General features: G+C 39.0%; 1 protein-coding gene across 10 annotated transcripts in view; it reads left to right on the top strand.

Moving 5' to 3' along the window:
* The window catches only part of Cab39l (calcium binding protein 39 like), a 101,872-nt gene that overhangs the window by 52,475 nt on the left and 27,204 nt on the right, over positions 1–22,193 (top strand). For all 10 annotated transcript variants that reach the window (XM_034498933.2, XM_076930930.1, XM_034498932.2 and 7 more), the window contains 2 exons: positions 8,427–8,545; positions 19,902–20,070. In XM_034498933.2, the coding sequence (XP_034354824.1) occupies positions 8,427–8,545; positions 19,902–20,070 (288 nt within the window). The remainder of the gene's footprint in view (positions 1–8,426; positions 8,546–19,901; positions 20,071–22,193) is intronic.

Here is a 22,193-nt window from a genome sequence, read left to right as displayed (position 1 = left end):
TTTCTTGCTTGAATGAATGAATGAAAAACATTTAAATTAAGGACAGTTAGATTTGTAACATCCCATCAACTGCACACAGTACCATGAGGAAGGAGGCAGGATCACCAGCATTTCCTAGCCTGCTTACAAAAATGGGCCACACAGCTCTCTGAACTGCAGGCAAGGCCCAGCAGACTGCAGGCAACAATTCTCCTTGAGACAGAATATCAATTTAAGCTGATGACAGCTTGATAAAATTCTTCCTGATTTTAAGGTTTATCCTAACTGCACAGAACCTCCAACCCCTGTTCTCAGTTGTATCTCGGGTGCTAGGACTGCATTTCTTCCCACTGAGCTACTGCCACACAAAGCTGAGGTACCTGGAACTTTCTTTGGAGCACTCCTCCCTGTCAGCAGTGTTAGATAGCATTGTGTACATGCTGTGCTGTGCCTACCCTTGGTCATCCTCCTTTCATCAGCCCTCTGAAAACTGGGCTAATCTTCACTTGATTGGTTGGTAGGTAGGATAGAATAAAAGAAGGTATTCTAGCCAGACATGGTAGTGCACACCTATATAACCTCAGAATCAGATAGGAGGATCTTATGTTCTAGGCTAGCTAGAGCTACTTAGAAATCTGTGACAGAGGTTGGCAAGGGGCAGGGGGTGGGGGGGATCGCGCACAGTATGCCCTTTTTAAGGAATTAATAAATAGTTTACTAGACATTTCAGGCTGTTTTGAGTGATTATCATAGCATTTCCAAAAGTGAAAACCTCTCACCATGTGTCTTTGAAGAGCTGCAGTCATTTGACTAGCATTTCTGATTTTTATAACTTGAAGGGAAAATTACTCTTTGAGGGATGAGCTGCTCTTGCCTGATAACCCAGGAAGCATTCCCTGCAGAGCGGTGGGAGAAAAAGAACAACATAAACTTTGTTTAGAATTCCTGTTGGAGGGTGTGAGGCAAGTTGTATTCAGTCTCTGGACAATGGCCAGAGGGAAAGCAATGGGCTTAGATTTCCTTGCAGAAAATGGTAACAGAAGTGGGAGCGATGTCTCCTTTAGTGGAAGGCTAATAGGGTAGGAAGTTGAGAAGAGAAACTTTTGGGACAGGGAAAGAGACACCTTGAGAACAGTACCAAAGAAAGGAATGTAAGGAAAAGAAGATTGTGGATTGAAGATTGAAGTTGTTTCACATGGAGCTGGGTTTCACCATTGTTATCCCTGAACCTTTTCTAGGGATTGATGTGAGCAGTGTATGCTGAGTGAAGGACACTAGATGGTTCTCTACTTCAGCATGGTAAGACAATACCAGCTACTGGAGCAAGATGGTAACAGGGTCTGAAACCTGGGAACAGGAGATTCAGACCTCCCACTGACAGCAGTGTGTTTGTAGAGGCAGTGATATCACACACGACATGAGCGACTCAGGAGTCTGTGTGACAGATTCATTTCTCCTTCAAGAATCCAGAAGAAAGAGGACAAAATAAAAGTAGAGGGTTCTGCTGCCAGTAAGTGATAGTTAGAGACAGAGCTGAGTTTAAAAAAGAAATCTCATTACTCAGTCATAAATTCTTATCTAATCCTTTAAGCCTTAAATTTGCTGACAGAAAAAAGCCATCTGAGTATTATTATTATTATCATCATCATCATCATCATCAGAGTATATTATGGGGTCAAAGAAGAGAGGAAAAACCCACCTTTCCTGGGTTCAGAAGGACTGCTAGAAGCCAAGGAAAGCTGACACACACAGCTTTTCCCCTAGAAGCTCCAGACATTTCTTGTACCCCATTAGAACAGAGGCCACTTTGGAGGAAGTGCTGGAGCACCATGGAAAGAGTAAGTGAGAAAAGAAACTAGAGACTGTCTTAGTCAGACGGGAAGTTTGAGCTCTGGTAGTAAGTGAAGGAAAAGAAAAATGGGAACCAGGAAAGCCCATCAGTCATTTAGACTAAACTGACTCTGTACTCTGAAGGTTGAACGGTTAAAATAGGAAGAGAAGGGTCACATGGTGTCTGGAGCAGTTGCCAGCATCTCAGGAGCATCACCTGTCTGAGAGGTCCCACAGAGAATCCTGGAGGACAGATTTGAGGACAGTGACCTCCCACGCCCTCTTTGTGGTGATGATGCTGGCCTTCCATGCACTAGCAAGGGGATCGCAGCATGTGCTTTTTTGGGGGGGAAACTGGAGTGAGCCTCTACACTAGATTTTATTGTAAAGGATCCACTGGCACCAGATCGGAGCCCTAGAATATGGATTTTCCATATGCAAATCTGTACCTGCCTTCTGACATTGCCCTAGGAGCCCCTGTTTCCAGCAGCTAGGTCAGCTTCCTACAGTTCTCCCTCAAGAAAGACAAATAGAAAGTCTACTATTTTCTCTCTGAAAAACAATGAAATAGCACAGTTTTGTAACTGGTGGCTCCATCTTATTCTTTAGTACCAGTATTCAGATGGAAGAAACACCTGAAGTTAGAGGCCAGCCTAGTGTTCATATTGAGTGCCAGGCAAGAGCAGGATCACAGTGAGACCCTATCTTACAAAAGGAAAAAACAAAAAAATGGGACTTAGGACTAAAATAGCAAGGCCTATTATATTGTGGGCTCAGGATCAAACACAGGGCTGTGTGTTTTGAGGTTTGGCCAGTATTCAAGACACAGCTAAAGCTGTGTCATTTTATATGTTTTATTTTATTTTTTATGTCATTTTATATTTTGTAAGGCATGTTGGTATGAGATCAAAGGGTTAGAGTGTTCAGGCTAAATGAGAAAGCAGCTCGAAGTGGCAGGAAACTGCACAGTAATCTAGTGATCAGTTCTTACTACTGTCACCCTAGTAATCCAAGTGATAGAAGCTTCTGTCAACCAGAGTATTTAAGCAAAGAAATTTCAAGCCAAGAGTAAGGATAGTCACCTGAAAAGCCAGGGATAAGTAGTATCTACAGACTCCAGTTTCATAGACCACAAGAATAAACTATTCCACAAAATAGAAACAGAAGAAACACTACCTAATTCGTTCTATGAAGCCACAGTTACACTGATACCTAAACCACACAGAAACGCAGCAAAGAGAGCATCAGACCAATTTCACTTATGAATATTGATGCAAAAATACTCAAGAAAATTCTTGCAGACTGAATCCAAGAACACATCAAAACTATCATTCACCATGATCAAGTAAGTAGGCTTCATCCCAGGGATGCAGGGATGGTTCAATATATGGAAATTCATCAACATAATCTACTATATAAACCAACTCAAAGAAAAAAAATCATGTGATCATCTCATTAAATGCTGAAAAGGACTTTGACAAAAGATAGCACCCCTTCATAGTAAAAGTCTTGGAAAGATAAGGAATTAAAGGCACATACCTAAACATAATAAAAGCAATGTGTATCATACCAGCAGCCAACATCAAATTAAATGGAGAGAAACTTGAAGCAATCCCACTAAAATCAAGGACTAGACAAGGCTGCCCACTCTCTCCTTACCTATTCAATTCTTGAAGTTCTAGCTAGAGCAATTAGACCACAAAAAGTGGTCCAAGGGATACAAATTGAACAGAAAGAAGTCAAGATATCACTACTTGCAGATGATATGGTAGTATACTTAAGTGACCCCAAAAATTCCAACAGAGAACTCCTGTACCTGATAAACAACTTCAGCAAAGTGGCTGGATATAAGATTAACTCAAATCAGTAGCCTTCCTCTACACAAAGGATAAACAGACTGAGAAAGAAATTAGGGAAGCAATACCCTTTATAATAGTCACAAATAAAACAAGAAAGACCACAGAAGATGGAAAGATCTCCCATGCTCATGGATCAGTAGGATTAACATAGTAAAAGTGACTGTCTTACCAAAAGTTTGCCAGCTAACGAATGTTTCTTCAGGCTGAAAATTTATTAACTACATAATGTGCAATTATGAATTAGTAATCATGAATTACTGCTTTAATTTTTGGTTTATTTCTGGATGTGGCTTCATTATAATCAACCTTTTGGTGGTTTTCTCTTCTCTAATCCTCTGTATCTGGACCCTCTGGTCTGGCCTGAGAGTAGTGTCAAGCAGCAGAAGTGCTCCTGTTACCCACAGGGGCTCCCTCTGCCTCTGCATATGTTTGCTAATAAACTAGAAGAATGGTTTCCTCTGTGTAAAAGTTGGATGGAGTTCTGTGGTGCTTCATTGCTGCTGTTCACTGGAATGCCATGTGGAAATGGTCCTGTGGCATTTTACTGGGAGGTATGAAAAACACAGTCTTAAGACATTTCAAACAGAGCTGGTATGGATTCTGCAATATTGCCCTGTAGCGTCTAAGAAGATTTGAACACCACAGAATTATTAAAAACTATGTTTATACTGATAGATATGCCTCTTTTATAGAACAAATATAGTATTTACAATCCTCATAAATTAAATTCAGACACTATGATAATTTTTTCTAAGATTTTAAAAATATAACACCACTGATTCAGAAGTGCTCCCTTCCTATACTGGGGGTGGGACAGGGTTCAGGCATGACAAGCAAGCAGCCTTCACCAGGTACATCACAGGGTCTCAAGATTCACTTTTTAATGAAAATTTGCATTTGAGTAGGATGACTTTCTTTAAAGGAAGAAATGATTTGCTTTCATAGTGCCAGCTTTTTATTTCCCTGTCTCCTCTGTCCTTAATTTTCCCACTTTCTTTTCTTCTTCTTACCCTAATTTCTTAGTATTTCTCTCTATTAAAGAAAATGACAGTAACGGACAGGATAATTCATATATTTAATCATTGCTGACATTTTGATGTTCCAATTTTTTATTTCTACCAGTTTGTTAGGCTGCATTTCTCATTACGTTTATTTGAGTTATGTGTGCCACAGACAGGGCATAGAGATCAGAGGACGATTTGCAGAAGTGGGTTTTCTGCTTTCACTTTACAGGTCCCAAGATCAAACTCAATTGTCAGGCTTGGACAACACATTCATTGTTATTAACTCACTGTTTGGTTATTTTGCTGCTGTTTTGATTTCTTGAGGCAGAGTCTTACTGTGTAGCCCAAGGTAGTCTGGAACTCACTGTGTAGCCCAAGCTACTCTTGAAATTCAGTCCTCCTGCCTCAGCCTCCTGAGTATTAGGATTGCATTTGTGAGCTACCATACCCAGCAGTTGTTGCTAACTCTCTACCCTAGCAGCTGGGGTAAAGTTCTTTATGTCTGTGTAAAACTGATACTAAATGTTGTTATTCTTAAAAAAAAAAAAAAAAAAAAGATAAACAAAAAAAAGTCTTTTAAAAATTTAACCCTTTGTTTTGGAATAATTGTTGATTACTTGCATCTGTAATGAATGGGTCAGAGAAACTCCATTTTACTGCATTTCCTAAGAGTAACATCCTGCACAACTATAACATAGCCAGGGTATCCATATTGTAACATGATAAAGTTAATCTCTTCCATTCCCACAAGAATCCCTCCTTGTGCTACTTTCTAGTTAGACCCACTTCTCTTATGCATCGCCACCACATCCCTGACTTCTAGCTTTTCTAAACTAGACAGCTCTCCATTCTATAACATGTTATTTCAGAAAATCTCATATAGAGAGAGCCATCCTGTTTAGTAAACTATCTACACATTGCTTTGATTGCCAACTAATAAGTAGTTTTTAGCATAGTTGACCACAGTTTGTTTACCATTTGACAGCTGAAGAATTTCTGGGCTGTTTCCAACTCTACATGAGAATCATGGCCATGTAACTCATGTGCTTCTTTCTCTGTCATGAATGCCTTGAGTGGCATTGTGGTGGTGGAGTTGTTAGTTCTGTGTTTTGTTTCTTAAGAAAGCACTAAAGTGTTTTTACAGACTGGTTGAATTATTTTACATTTCCTTTTTAAAACATTGTGCTCATTACTATCATTGCATGTGTGCACAAGCCCACTTGTGATGGCTCAGTAGTATGAAGGTCATAGGACAACTTTCTAGACTTGGTTCTCTCTTACTATGGATCCCCAGTATTAAACTCATGTCCTCTGCAAGGGCAGATATCTTCATCTTACCCATGGAGCCATGTCACTGTCCCATGCTTTACATTTCCATCACAGTGTGAGTGTGCTTTTCACCTGCGCTAGTGTTTCCTGTTGTCTTCAATTTTCATTTCAGCCATTCTGATAGATCTGGCAGAATTAGTAATGCATAACTGGGGTTTCACCATGTACTTCTTGAAGATTCCTGATGTTGAACATTGTTAATGTGTCTGTGTTCAGCTAACTGTATGGCCTCTTTGGCAAAGTATCTTTTCATGACTTCACTAATTAAGTCTGTGTACTCTAGATACTGATCTTTTTTGGTAGATGTGGCTTACAACATTTTCTCCCACTCTGTATCCTGTTTTAATCTTACTAACAGAATCTTCTTATGGACAGAAGTTGTTTGTGTTTGTTTGGATGGTTGGTTTTTTAAAAAATATATTTTTCTGTGTATGGATGCTAAACCTGCCTTGTGATTGTACACTATGTATGTGTGGTGCCCACAGAGGAGGATGGTAGATCTTTAGGACTGGAGCTACAGGTGGTTCTGAGCAACTATGTGAGTGCTTGCCATTGAACCCAGAACCTCTGGAAGTGCTTTCAGTGCTTTTAACTACTGAGCCAACTCTTCAGCCCCAATTCATTCCTCCCTCTCTCTCTCTCTCTCTCTCTCTCTCTCTCTCTCTCTCTCTCTCTCTCTCCTCTTTTCTTTTTCTCTCTCTCCTCCCCCTCTTCCCCTGTGTGTGTCTGTGTGTGTGTGTGTGTGTGTGTGTGTGTGTGTGTGTGTGTGTGTATGTGTGTGTTCATTCTTTTGAGATAGGGTCTATCTACATAGCCCTGGCTGTCCTGGAACTCACTGTGTTGACCAGGCTGGCCTTAGACTCACAGAGATCCACCTACCTCTGCCTCCCAGAGGATTAAAGCCATCCATGAAATCAGTTTATTATTTCTTAACTTGTTGTTACAGTCAAGGTTAAGAACTTTTTGCCTAATCATGGTTCCTGGAGATTTTCATTTTTTGAGGTTTTGATCTTGGTTTTAAAAGTCTAAATTATATTCTGAATTTGTTTGTGTAGGAGGTTGTTAGATTAGACACAGGACCTTGTACATACTATTTTTCATGAGGTAAATGCTACTCTTTCAGAACTTTTTCTCTTTATTATTTTCCCTTTTAAAATATTTGTTTTTACTTAATGTGTATGAGTGTTTGCCTGCATGTATGCATGTGCATCACAGGAGTGCCCAGTGTCTGTGGAAGCCAAAAGAGGGTATTGAGTCCCCTAGAACTAGAGTTAGAGATGGTTTAAGCCATCATCTGGGTGCTAGGAACCAACTCTAGGTCCATTGTAAGAGCAGCCAGTGCTCTTAACTTTTGACATACCTCTCCAGCTCCTGTGTTACTTTCCTTGGATTGTTGGCTCACCCAGATGCACGAAGCCCCGGGTGCATCTCCGTACTGTATCACCATCATCCTAGCACTCAGGATCACAAGTTTATGGTCCTCGTCAGCTGTAGCAAGTTGGAGGCCAACCTGTAATACCTGAGATCCCAGGAAGGGCAGGGGCCGATTTTAAGACTGAATTATTAATGAATAATCTCATTGGTCTCATTTTTCGGTTTTGGTTCTTCCTCTTTTTTAAGTATCTCTTGTATTAAAAGGTGCTGAATTTAAAAATGAGAGGGATCCGCTCCGTGTTTCTCATAAGAGATATGTGGGTGGCCTGTGTATCTGGTGAGGCATACTTCTAAGATAATTGCGCAGTCTAATAACTATTTGTTGAGAGCATATTATACTCTAGGCCATAATATATACATTCAAATGGGCCCTGTATTCTTTAGAGCTAACCTTAGAAAGATAGAAACAAAACCCATTCCTTTTAATCTACTGTCTTGTGTATTGGCAATCAATTTAGGATGATAGCTAAAAACTGAGACCTTGGGTTCCATCAACTGATGAGAGAACCCTGGCTGTTCCTCATTTCATGTCCTCAGCTTTTCCCTGTCCATAATATGTCCCTTGTAAGTCTGTTGTAGAGACTGAGTAGTGCATGGAAAGCTGTTAACTTCTGTTCCTGGCACAGAATCAGTACTCACTAAAGGTTTGCTGCGCTGACAGGAGGTGGAGGTAGAAGTAGTCATTCAGAGGAAGTACAGTTATTGTAGGCAAAGAAAAGCAGAAAACTTTTGATTCTTGTTGCTACTTTGTACCCATCTGTGCTTTTGTATTTCCAGTTGTGCACATAGACACCCCCACCCCTGCCAAGTTTCCCACCCTGTACATTTGATAAAGAGTTGTACCCACTTAGTGGACTTTATGAAAATAGGAAAATATTCTGTATTTTATACAGAAGACACTCATATATGAGAGTGTATGTTTGAATCCCACACACTGTACAATTTATCCATCAAAAGCATACCATTTAATGGTAACATATTTTTTTAACAGGGAAAAAAAGATGTGACCCAGATATTCAACAACATCCTGAGAAGACAGATTGGTACACGGTGTCCTACTGTGGAGTACATCAGTTCTCATCCTCACATCCTGTTTATGCTTCTCAAAGGGTAGGTGCTGGTTTTCTTAGAAGTAGGTTTCTATGAGGGTGTGATTTTCCAGTTTCTATGATGCTGTTTCCATTAACATAAATTGCGTCCTAAATTTCTAAATCCTTCCTTTTATGTTATTAAATCTCCTATTTTTTTCTCTTTTTTTTTCTCTTTTTTCTCCTCCCCCCCCCCTTTTTTTTAATCTTTTTTTTTAAACTGGGTATTATATTTACCTTTCAGATTTTATCCCCTTACCCCACTTCCTCCCACCACCCAGAAACCTCCTTTCCCATCCCCTGTCCTCATGCTTCTATGAGGCAGTGCCCGAACCTACCCCCCCACTACCCTCTCCCCACCCTCAGATTCCCCCCCACACACTCTGTGTTCGTTTTTTATGGGACCAAGAAACTCCTCTCCCACCTATGCCCGACAAGGCCATCCTCCCCTACCTATACCGCTGGAGTCCTAGGTCTATCCCTATTTGCTCCCAGGCTGGTGGTTTAGACCCTGGGGGGCTCTGGTTGTTTGGTATTGTTGCTTTCCTCCTGGGGTCACAAACCCTTTCTGCTCTTTCAGTTTTCTCTCTAAGTTCTCCATTGGGAAACCCCTGATCATATCAGTGGTTAGCTGTGAGCATCGTCCTCTGAATGTGTTAGTCTTTGGCAGACCTCTAAGTAGACAGCTATATCATATTCTTGACAGCATGCACTTCCAGCCATCCACATCAGTGTCTAGCTTAGGTGACTGTACATGGGATGAATACCCAGGTGGAATGGTCTCCTGATGGCCCCTCCTTCAGTTTCTGTCCCATGTTTTGTTTCTATATTTGCTCCCTTGAGTATTTTTGTTACTCGTTCTAAGAAGTAGGTGTAACATAGCTGTGAAAAAGTATGCACTGGGTCTCCTTGGCCTCATTTGGAGCTGCCTGGTCAGTGTTTGCTATATGTAAGCGTGCTCCTCCAGCTCTGTCTCTGAGTGCTTTAAGCCGAAAGGCAGTCCCCCCTTTGTACTCTGCTCTCCATTGATTCCATCTCCTGCCTCTTTCCCCATCTGTGTGCTGTCCATGTCTCTTACTGTCATATTCCTTTTGCTTCCTACAGTCCCTCTTCCTAACTGCTCAAGCGCTATGTTCCTAGTGTATGATGCCATGTCCCTTCATTACACACACGTGTGCATGTGAGCACATATGTGTATATATATGTTCTAGTTCTCCATCTTAAACAATAGAGGTACACATTCTTGCAGTGCTGACATCTGCCAAGGTGGAAATATGTGGGAATGCAATAGGTGTTAACAGTTTTTAACCAGAGCTGTAAAGGAGGGAAATAAGTAGAATCCCTCATTATTGCTTTTTATGTCTACTCACATGCCTCCTGAGCACAGTGAGGCTACTCTGACTCCTGAAGATTGGTAGTCGAGGTGCCTTGAGGCATGCACACAGCAGATGACAGTCCTCCTCCCCTGCGCTGCCTGGCTAGTCTATATCTCAAGCCAGCACGGCTCCTCTTACTGTGTAGTAGTCCTGTTTCCAGTGCTGTAGAGCCACGCAAATCTACTTCACCTATGTCACCTTCCTCCCTTGTCAACTTATGAATATTTAGCCGTGTTAAAGTGATACATAACACAATTTGACAATCAACTATATCAGTGAACAGGAGCTCTTTGCTTCTTCCTCATTGTCAGTGACAGTCATTCTTTTCTAACTGTTGAGGTTTTTTTAAAAGTCATACATTTTTAAATACACATAAATCATATATTTACCTTTGCATTGCAAATGATGTGATTATACTAATTTCTCAACTTACCAAATTTAAACTGCTTTCTTTAGTTTTTCCAGTTCTGTTGACATTCCTCTTGTCCTCCTTGTATACTTTGTCACAGATTTTAATTTTACAACTAATCACATTGAGGTTGTTTGCCTGTGTAGTTACTATGCATTGTTGAGCAAAGAAATATACTGTGATAGCTTTGAGGCTGATGTAAAGTAATGTTTCTTGGAGATTCTTCTCTTAGCTCTGGAAAAGAAAATTCACTTAGATTTCCTACTAGTTAGGGAACACTAAACTCTTATAGCAAATGAGCCCAAAATGGAGTGACTCAACACAGGACAAGTGTCACATGACATTACAGGGCAGGTGATCCAAGTCGGATCCAGGTCAGTTCCATCTCTACGCAGGCTTCCTAAGATCAATCTGCTCATGGGCTTTTCAACCCACAAACAGGTAGAAACTATATGAACATATTTGTGTGCACAGAGAATGACAAGAATCCTAGTGTGGCTGGAGGTTAGGAGTAGTCAGAAAAGGATGAAGTAGAGCTGAAAGAGCAGAGACCAGATTAGTAAGAGCCTTCCATGCCCTGCCAAGGAACAGGAATGTCATTCTGCAGCCTCCTTAGGAACTATACCTGATGAATGCTGGTGGCAGCATGGAAAGTGGCTTGGATAGTGGTGGGGATTGAGACCAAAATTAGAACCATACTTTAGTAATATGGTATTAAACAAGGGAGATAGTTTTAAAACAATTTTCAATTTTTCTGATTCAAAAATAATAAGTACTTATCTTGGAAATGTTTAATATAAAAAAGGAGTGTGTTCTATAAACTCTCTCAATAAAACTATCAATAACAATTTAGAGGCTGCACCTCTGGATTTTCCTCTCTTATAATGGTTATTCTTGTTGGGTTCATTCCTTCACATTCTGTCTTGTAGATGCCACACTGAGTGCTTGCTCGGTACCAGGCATGTAATTATTCACAGTAACTCAGACAGTATGAGTATTACTTAAGGTTAGAAAACTTGAAAGAGCACATTTTAAATCCAGAGTTGATTAAGTCCTATATGTTCTTTAAACATTATTATGTCCCAAGGAAGATTTAAGGGCCATCAATTCAAAGAACACAGCTTTCACATCAAATGAAAAAAATATTCTGGAACCAAATTTGAGTGACTATGATGAGGACCCCACCAGAGAAGTCTGCTCAGACATAGTCTGTAGCCAATTAAAAGCCTTTATTCCAACCAGTTGGGACTATGTTCGGGTATTTGAGATCCAAGTGTAGCCATGAACATTTAGAGAAGAGGGCTTTTCAAGGCAAAAAGCACATCCTGGTATCTCATTTGGAAACTGTAGGGGGATGTTTTGCTGAAGCAGGCTGTTTAACAGAAGCTAAGCAGTTAGCTGGAAGAGGTTTGCATAAGTAGTTATTTAACACATGTCAAGATAAGTTAGGTAGGACATCCTAACTTTCTTTGGTTTCCTAGAATAGGACAATTTTCCACAAATCTTCCAGTCAAGAAGATCCAATTCTAGTTAAACCTGAAATGGCCTCGGCAGGAATACAGATGGATAGAAATCTTCACTGACTTGCCCTGTCACATTATGATGGCTCGGGAAACATGAAGCTAGGTTACTCCACTTCCACGTTCCTACTTGAAAGCAATTCATGAAGTTTTATAATAACAGAGCAAAGACAATCATAAAAATATATTGATATGTATCAGAACAATTACAGCAAGATGGGGAGATGTCTCCTATAGGCATCACATGCTTCTAATGACATTCTTAGCTTTTGGGTTGATGGAAACTAGTGGTCTGCTAAGTTAATAGATTTCAAAAGATCTCAATCTATTAGTCACAGGGTGTTCACACAGAGGTGGCCAAAGAAAATGGTGATTTAGGGAGCTAAATCTGGCTCCAAGAGAAAGCTCTGGACTGAAGTATAGAAGCCTCTGTACGTCACTGCAGTTCCTATCAATCAGTCAGACTTTGTAGACACAGTTTCTTTCCAGGAATTCTCCCTCACTGAGGCAATTCAGATGTTAAGGAAGATGAAATTAATTACTTGTGCTTCTCAGAACAGAGTAGATAATGAGAAACATTGGCTGGAGTAGCTCTGCTTCGTCCAGTGTAAAAAGGAGATTTTACATGTAGCCTTCTGTTAAAGCTCAGCATTTTTACTAAATTTTCTTTTCTGAAGGTTCTTGAAAACTTAGGCAATAACTTGATTGGTCTATTTATACACCAGACAATGGCATTATTTAGGGGCTCAATAGTGACATGTTATATTGAACACAAGTCCAACCATATGTCACACAGAGAGAAATTGATCCTTGTATAACAAGAAGAGTCATCTGGATGCTAGGCATAAAGAATTTAAAGTCCACATTTTATGAAAAAGACTTTTTAAAGAACCATTTCATTCTAAATTAATTTGTCTCCTGGCTAAGCAAATGACACTCCAAAACCACTAAACTTCTCTCAGTGTTTCATAAAGAAATCATGGCCACTAGATGTCTATCTAATGTTAAAACTACAGATATCTCCCTAAGTCTTATTTTCCAAGGTCATTGAAAAAATTTGCAACCATCTACAAAGTAGATGCTCATTCACCCGTCCCTCAGCTGTCACTGTTTAACTTAGTAGACACCACATCTCCTCACCCAACTTAAAGCAAACCTCTGAACATTTCAATAAACATTTCAAACAATAATAACTTCATAAAACTACAGTGTACTTAAAAGTTGTAAACGTTCTGTAACAACCAATACCCAGCCTACCTTTAGTTCTGCTTATGTTGTTTGCTTCTCCCCTCCAGTTCACATATTAAAAGAATGATCATAACAAGGACTACTTACTGTATTTGGTTGTTATTTTTCTTAGCCAAAAGTTTTTAAGTCCCTCTTACTCAGCACCTCATCCACCCACATATTTCTGTGTTGTGAGTCCTATGAAGAGCAAGTTCTCCTACAGTGTCCTCTGCTGTAAAGTTGTCACACTGCTTTCTTAGAAGATCATTTAGACTATTATATTACTCAGCATGGGGATGGCTAAGCAGGTAAAAGTGCATGCTGTACTAGCCTGATACTTAACCCAGTGGAAGGAGAGAACCTGCTCCTCAGAGTCCTTTGGCCTCTGTGCACGGCACATGGATTGCCACCCTCTTAGTCCTCATCCCATATCACCTGTTCCTAGGTTAGCATTTCTCTTTCAAGGCTTGATTAGATTCAAAGTGAACTTTTATTTTTCAATAATATTTTGTAGATGGTTCCATATAATCAGTGTTTCATCACATTAGGAGATATTCCTTTAGTGATGCTGAGACTTGAGTTCTAGGCTCAGATGGTAGCATCTAATCAATTATAAGCTTTTCTGACAGCCTTATATTAAATTCATCATTTTATTAGGGGTCACAACAAAATAATTTTCAAAATTAGTCATTCATTGGCTGGAGTAGTTTTCTGAAAAATAACTTTCACCCACTGTAACTGTTATTCTTAAGTAGATAAATCTCATGCCTATTTTTATTATCAGCTTGGAGAATAAACTGGTTATTGTCCTAGAAACTTTCATTGGTATCCAGTGAATTTCTCCCTCTCCTTCTCTGTATCTCTATTTGTCTGTCTCCATCTCTTCACACACACACAAGTATACCCTTCTGGTATCTTATTAACTTATTCTTATTCTCATATATCTCAGTTACTGTACACACTTTTCTTAACATTCAATTAGTTGTGACCTTTCAGGACACAGTTTTTTGACCTCACTAAAATATTTTGAAAGAGTTTCTTTGCTTTCTGATGCAAGAAGATATACCAGACCCAACTTCATATCTCCTGACACAGACCTGGATTCTGGTTATTTTGGTGAGGAATAGTTCTTGGACACAGTAATCTAGATTCCAGATTCTTACTCACACTGAATTCTTACTGCTGCTAACCCTTCAAAGTAGACAAAGTTTATTCATTATTTTTCAATTATGCAAATGTTTCTAGATTAGAAGCAGGCCTTCTTGACTATTGAGTAGGTCTTTTGGTAAATAACATTTTCTGAGACATTTTCCAAGGGCTGTCACATGGCATTGTTTGTTCCCAACAGTAACAACAAGTCATTTTCCTTTATATAATACAGTCTTTGTTCTTGAGATGTTCTTACACAAGATCTTTCTTCTGGCGATTTCTATGTAATGATCACTATACTCATTACCAATTGAAACATTTGCTCTTTTTATTCATTTTTATGTAAATAACACTTTTTATTTATTCTTTGATTTTTATGCACTTACATAAAATATTTTTATCCTGTCAGTTCCTGTCTTCCTTTTTTGGTATTTATAACCCCATATTGTAGGAATATATGATACTTTGGGTCAAGTTAATGCTGTCCACATGTACTCGGGCATAGGGCCATTCACTGAGGTATGGGCAAACTACCAATGATTACATCTCCTAAAGAGAGTGGTTCTCCTTCCTTCAGTAACCAGCAACTCCTAATAGTTCCTAATAGCTTATTGTCTCTCTAGCCACTCTTTCACTGTGTTTCCTGAACCTTGGATGGAGATTGAAGAGTTAATATAGATTATTCAGCCATAACTGAACACTAATAATTAGTTGTACTTGACACATTTACCAGATGTGAAGCTTTGCATTCACTACTATGCACTGCAAAAAGTGATTTTCTAACCAAAGTTGAGAACAATACAAATCTGTGGCTTTAAACAAACATTTAGAAGGCAGTTTAACAATATGATTATTTAATAACAACAGTAAGTGGCCCCTGTAGAGCCTGTGATCTCCTTGGTTATAGGCTATTGACCAGTTTTACAGTACCAATCATTGAAATCTCTTCTATAGAACAGGCCTCATATCTAATTTTAAAAAAATTGTTTGGTTACCCCATAACAATCATACCACTGTTGCACCAATGGGCACATCTTGCCAGTCAGGTTGGTATTATAATATATAGGATCCAGTAGAGGGTGAGACTATTGTTGTCTTTTCTCCTATAGCAGCCTTCATGGTACCTTTCTACACGATCTAAGCTACCCAGCAGGGAGAGAGTTTCCTGGTCAGTCAAGGTTAATTTCTTCAGAGATGTCTGTTCTTATATTTTCCGTTTAGTAAGTTTAAAAGGATCTTCTGATATGCTACTATTTTTTGAATGAACATAAATAGTGTGCCTTCTCATACTGATACAGTTAGGTAGAGTTCATACTGTGCTGTCTAAACTATAAATCTGGGGGGAAATTGATTCAGTTTTATAAGATAGTGATTAATTTTAACTGATGATTTACTCTAGGTTAGCCATTGTGGGAAATAGCATGATTAGTCACAGGCTCTGCTACCAGGAAGCTTCTCTGGGAGTAGAACGGATTAGGTAGGATAAAGATTAATTTTGAAACTTAAGACAGGCTTAGCTTATGGGACACTTCTTTATATAGTAAGCAACAACTTACTAAGTCAGGATTGTCAAGTTGAAATGATACACATGAGTCATAGATCCCATGGAGAGTATTGAGGAAAATTAGAACATTCCTAAACATCCAGTTGTATTCCTAACTTTTAAGCAGTTGCTGTGTCAGAATGACATTTTCCACTGTTGGAGACAAACTTCTGGGATGAATTGATAAGTGTTCTCCCCAGCGGAGTACTTTGTAAATGTTCTCGTGAGTCTCAAAAATAAACCATGAGTACATTACAGATGGTTCCAATAAACTTCGTGAAGTGAAAGGAAAAATAGAACTGATTATACCCAAAACTTGAAGTGGAAACTTTTTATAGATTGTCTCAGCTTGGAAACCAAATTCAGGAATGAGACATTTTGGCTGGAGATCATTCAGCCTTTGTGTAAGCCGGACTTTGACTCTCATTAGAGTTCTCTAGTGTTGGTAGATTCCGTGTGAGTTTGTGATTCATTGGATTCATCATGTGTCTACACTGAAAAAGCATTCGGAAGGTGAGAAAGGAACCATAGGACACAGTTACCACTGGGGACTGGGAACTGTGGAGAGACCATGTGAAAGGATGAGAGAGAGACACAGCCCAAGAAACAAAGGTGTTTGAAATGAAGTGATAGAACTGATTAATAGTGGCTTGCAGTATGCTGATGTGAGGTTCAGGACACTGCATGGGAATACGAAAGAGGGAGAGTATGAAGGACTGGAGAGGGGCATTGAACTAGTGCTGAAGGATGCATAGAGGTGCCACGTGTATGAGAAACATTCCGTCTGAGAGGGCTTCATCTTCTAGGGATACAGAGCTGAGTTGGGACACAAAACTGGTGGCCTGAAGGCCCACAGGTATTTTAACTAGTAAGTGTAGATTTTAATTAGTCTTAGATACTGTGTTTATCTAGTTCTGTTATTTCTCTAAATCTCAACTCCTTTGGGGTCACATATCAGATATCCTGCATATCAGATATTTACATTATGATTCATAACAATAACAAAATTATACTTATGAAATAGTAATGAAATAATTTTATGGTTGGGAGTGACCACAATATAAGGAACTATTTTAAACAGTCACACCATTAGAAGGTTGAGAACCACTGCATTAGGCCAGTAGCCGTTATTTTATAGCCTCTGTTTTGTTTTGTTTTGTTTTGTTTTGTTTTGTTTTGTTTTGTTTTGTTTTTGAGACAGGCTTTCTTTGCACAGCCCTGTTTGTCCTAGAACTTGCTCAGTAGACCAGGTGGGCCTCTAACTCAAAGATTCACTGGTTTCTGTCTCCCAAGTGCTGAAATTAAAGTTGTGTACTTCCATTGCTGGGCTAGTTACAGCCTCTCTAGCACTCTTACTTAGAATAACATAAGTATAATTGGTGTTTCTTCCTTGACATTTAAGAAAATACACCCTCTTTACATCTTTAATAACAGTCCCTATTATATCTAACATTGTGAATTCCAGTAAGCTAATTTCCAGATTCCTTTCTTAAGAGAGATTGCTAACATAAATTGGTGTTCCTTATAGTTTAAAGAGAATTATGTATATATGAATATATTGGCATTCCGTGCTATTGTGAGCTAACAGAATACTAAAATAATACTGAGTAGTGCTTATCATTTAGCATAAAGGAAAATAAATCAATATCACCCTGAACTTTCTTTGCTATTTTCCCTGCTGTTTTTTGTAAACTTAGATATTGTAAAGTAACCTACTTTCTAAAGTGTAGGAAAGTAAATTTTATTTTGTATCTGAATTTTCTGCAAATGATATGGTCATATGGAAAAGAGTACATTATTCTTTATTATTTAACAAAATGTTATCATTAGTAATTGGTAAATTTTCATGAACTGTTTTAAAGTTGTAGTTGTTTTTATATGTAATTGTTATGTGTATGTGTGCATCTGTGAATGGGAATGTACATATTAGTGCAGGTACTTATGGAGGTCACAGGTATTGGTTTTCCCCTGGAACTGGAGTTGCTCAGTGCTTGTGAGCCATCTGACAGGAAAGCTGGGAGCCAAATCAGGTCCTCTGCAAGTTCAGTATGCGCTCTAACCACTGAGCCTCTCTTCATCCCCTCTCTTGAAGTTTTATTTAAGAATTATTTAATTTTAGTTTTCAGACATTTGATTTTTTCATTTATTGTAAATGTAGTCTTTTGCCACAAAATTAATTTATGTTGGTTACATTTTAGTTCTTTTAAACAAATTTTATTACAAAAACACTTATAAATAAACACAGCAAACACCAAAATAAACCAGACCCAAAATCTATACAATTTAATGATGTGTGTGTGTGTGTGTGTGTGTGTGTGTGTGTGTGTAACTTCAAAGTGAAAATTGTTAAATATCATATTACATTTTGCTCTTTCTATATCAAATATTTTTATGCACTTAATCTACCACCAAAACATCATGGCAAAATTAGAGCTAGAAAACAATAAGTTGTATATCCCCTTTTATAATTTGCAGTAAAATTGAAAAATAAACTTGTTCCTTTGTGCTTTGTGGCTGTTATACTATCCTGTCCTCCAAGAACATTATACTAGAATGCCTTTCAAGAACTAAGACTAAATTTAGAGTTACTTTTCTCAGTAGGCCTAGTATTAAAACTCCAAATCTAGTACTATATTTAATTGAAATGAAAAATAATCAATCTGTTTAAAGCCATGGTAGCATCTTCTTGTTTGAACTCTGCTTCTCTATATTCTATAGATGCAACTGCCTTTGCTCTTTCTCTCTGTACTTTCAATGGAAAGCACAGTTTTCCATTGAATCATTCAGTATAGGAATTGTCTTATTTAGCTGTTACCCATTTTCTTGGAATGTTACTACACAATGAAATATAACTCAGTCCTGTGTTCATTCAGATGCTTCATTTGACATTCGAAAGACTTGTTATTTGGAAGTGGAGGAGATCTGGGGTGCCAGTCTTCCCCTGTTTCTGTAGTAAATGCTGTGTTTCTGTACTGTACTTTCCTGTGAGCCATAATTCTACTTCACAATATCAGTAAGCCAGTTAGTAGGCAGTTCTCTACTGTTCATCTGTTGCTTTCAGGTCATTTTATATATAATTCTCTCCTGTCCTTTTCCTTAATTCAAGACGGGTTCTCTATGCTGACAAGGAGTCAGCATGCTTAGGTATTAGCCATCTCCATCCAAATTCATGTTGATGCTCAGGGGCAATTTCTTAACCTCTTCACTAACTTGTTTCTCTATCAGTTTGTGCATGGTACATCCATCCACCCAGTTAAGCTACAAGCACAGGAGTCATCTTGGAATCTTCAACTTGGATTTATTCCTCACTAGTCCTACCTCCAATATCTCCAAATCTTGTTGGCTTTCCCTTTAGACAGCAGCAGCATCTGCTTAATTAAGGCTTTCTGTTACTGTTGCTAGACATCTGTTCTTACCTTTACCCAGCTTTTACTCTAGCTGCCCAGTCTATTCCATATTTCCTAGTAACTATTGTTGTTTTTGTTGATGCAAGGAATTGAACCCAGGGCCTCTAGCATGCTAAACATTACTCTATCACTGGAACACCCCCACCCTCAGAGCCATCTATTTAAACATGTTAGGATGTGTTAATTTCTTGCTTTAAACTGAACTGCTTACCTTAGCTTTCAAATGTGTATATGACTGGTCCTGCCCAGCCCTCCCCACACTCCTCACTGCTTCTTCCTTCATCCCACCCTGCTGGCCACATTTCCTCTCCTCTGACTCATCAGATTGTTCTTGCTTTGAAGGTTCTGCTTTTTTAGTCTAAATTAAAAACATTCACTAATACTCTCACATGCACACAAGTAAATACCCACTCTAAATTGCTCAGTTTGCTGCCTTCAGATTTCACAGCACTTCCTAGAAATGACCTTTACATGGTCTCTATTCTGCCTCTTCCAACAGACACACCCTCACTAAAATGCTAAGGATGCAGTGACAGTGACCTTCCTGTTTGCTGTAGTATCTATCCCCAGCATCTGGAATGGTGCCTACCACATAGCTGTCAGCGGGCTGAATGAATGGTGTTTGAATGAACTGTGACAAACGGTGTCTGTGTTTCTGTTATGAGAACTGAACTGGTTCTTTTAATGCCATTGAAAGATTTTGTTAATGGGATAACTGTTCTGTTTTCTCTCTTGTTTGTGCTTTAGCTATGAAGCCCCACAAATTGCATTACGCTGTGGGATTATGCTAAGAGAGTGTATTCGACATGAGCCACTTGCCAAAATCATCCTCTTTTCTAATCAGTTCAGAGATTTCTTCAAGTATGTGGAGCTGTCCACATTTGATATCGCTTCAGATGCCTTTGCTACTTTTAAGGTAATTTTTTTTCCTAAATCAGAAAATTTATATAGTTCAAGTGGATTGACATCTAAAGAGACACTTCTACTCCTTAGGCCTGAGGTAGGCAACCATGGATAAGGTGAGGCCACTCTTTTACACTGCAGAAAAATATTCAGTGTACTAAGCACAGGCTCAGCTCAGTGGAATGGCTTCCGACATGTCTGGTGAAGAGGTGGAAGGAACGTGTTACCGTGTGCTAGAACTACTAAACATTAACAACAGATTAAGCTGATAAGCCCCTCTTTGGGCACATGTGCAGTGTAGTTCTGGAAGGGTATGTAGAAACCAGCAACAGAGGCTACTTCCAGGGAGGACTTGGGTGAGGTAAGGAGATGGATGGGGGTACCAGGGAGTATAAAGACATCATATCACTGTATCAGTGTAACTTTCACATTTCCATGGGGTAAAAAAATATTAACAAGCATGTTAATATTTTGATATGGTTGGTCATCTATGTGTATTTATGCTTTGCATTTTAACAATATAGTCATCTCTTTTATTATCTGTTGTCTCCTTTGTCATTACATGGGAAATATATTTTACCTAACTTAATTTTTTTTTTTATTTTAAAATGATTTCATTATGATACCATGCAGATTTCCTTCTTAACCATTCTTTATGCATTCTTTAATGTGGCTAAGTTCTACAGCACTATTCTCCGGAAGCCTTTCATCTTGCAGTATTAAAACCCTGCTCAGTTAACCTCCCCTTTTCTCCTCCTTTCAGTCCCCAACTATATTCCAGCTCTGTTTCTATCCGTTTTACCAGCAGAAAGATGTTCAGAGAGCATATCAGAAAATAGGTTAGCTAATTTTCAAGTGAAGCTACGGGAAATTACATATCCAATGCGTCATTCATCTTTAATTTATTTCACTTTAGAAAACCATACACATAAGAAATTAATGGCAAAATCATTCCCATAAGTGAAAATTAGACTGTAATTCTCTTTATTTGTTGGGTCTTTATGTGGTGTGAGGATCAGGATAATAGTGTTCTCATAAAAAGAATTAGGCAGTTTCTCTTCTGTTTCTATTTTGTAGAATAATTTGAAGAGCATTGGAATTATTTCTTTTCCTTTTTTTAAAATTTATTTACATTTCAGATGCCATTCCCTTTCCCCATTTCTCCTCTCTAGAACCCTCCTATCCCATCCCCCTCCTTTTTGCTTTTATACCATTTTAATTACATCTAAGTATTAAGGTCCATTCTAGGTTGAGTAACTAGCATACAATAGATGCAAATAGTCAAGGAACAAGCAAGACAAAATAAACATAAGTCAAAGAACAAGGCAATAAACAAAATGCCATGAACAGTCCCATGAACACTGTTTCTAAGGGCTTATCAGGATGACCTAGCCTGTTGTGGGAGATATTTAAAATGACGTTTTCTTAAGGCCATGTGTGCGCTGCGCTAGTAACGGCCAGCCAGAAACACAGGTCCTGCCACCCACTAGACGCCAGCATGGGAGATGGCTCTGCCAATCTCCCATGCTGTCTCCACAAGACTGGGCTGAGCCCAGACCATCCTGCCATCCACATGGTACCCAGTATAAATGAGACTCTAATGCTTAATGATTAACCAAAGGCTTTATATGTTTGGTAATGCTCAATTGACAAGATTTCTACACAAGTGGAGGTGTTATCCAATTAACTAACCTTGATATAAGTTGTTACCCAGGACTGCTCTCAGTTCAAGCGTGGTTCTCCGTCCTCCTACATCTCTGTCTCCTTCTCCTATTCCTCCTTCTTTTACATCTCTGCCTTCAGCTCCTCCTCTTTCTCCTTCTCCTCCTCTCCTTATTCTTCCTCTTCCTCTCCTTACTACTCCCACCTTAGCTCCTCCCAACTTGCAGGGAAAATTTCCTGCTACACTAGCCCAAAGTCATTTTCATGTCTGAAGCCTACTTTCTTATTCTTGCCTAAAATTTAGACTCCTGCCTGAAATTACTTCTTTGTCCTAGCCTAATATCAGATTTCTGCCTGGAGCCCACTTCCTTGTCCTTAGCCCATGTCAGATTCTTGCCAAGCAGCCCCAAAAGCTCTCTGCCTCTCCCCCCTTTTTATTTCATTAGCAAGACTGAGCCTGTCTTAGGTTGTTCT

Source organism: Arvicanthis niloticus, chromosome 3, assembly GCF_011762505.2.
Source record: "Arvicanthis niloticus isolate mArvNil1 chromosome 3, mArvNil1.pat.X, whole genome shotgun sequence".
In the NCBI taxonomy this organism is placed as follows: Eukaryota; Metazoa; Chordata; class Mammalia; order Rodentia; family Muridae; genus Arvicanthis; species Arvicanthis niloticus.
Note: the sequence above shows the minus strand (reverse complement) of the source record. Positions and strands in the feature narration are given on the sequence as shown.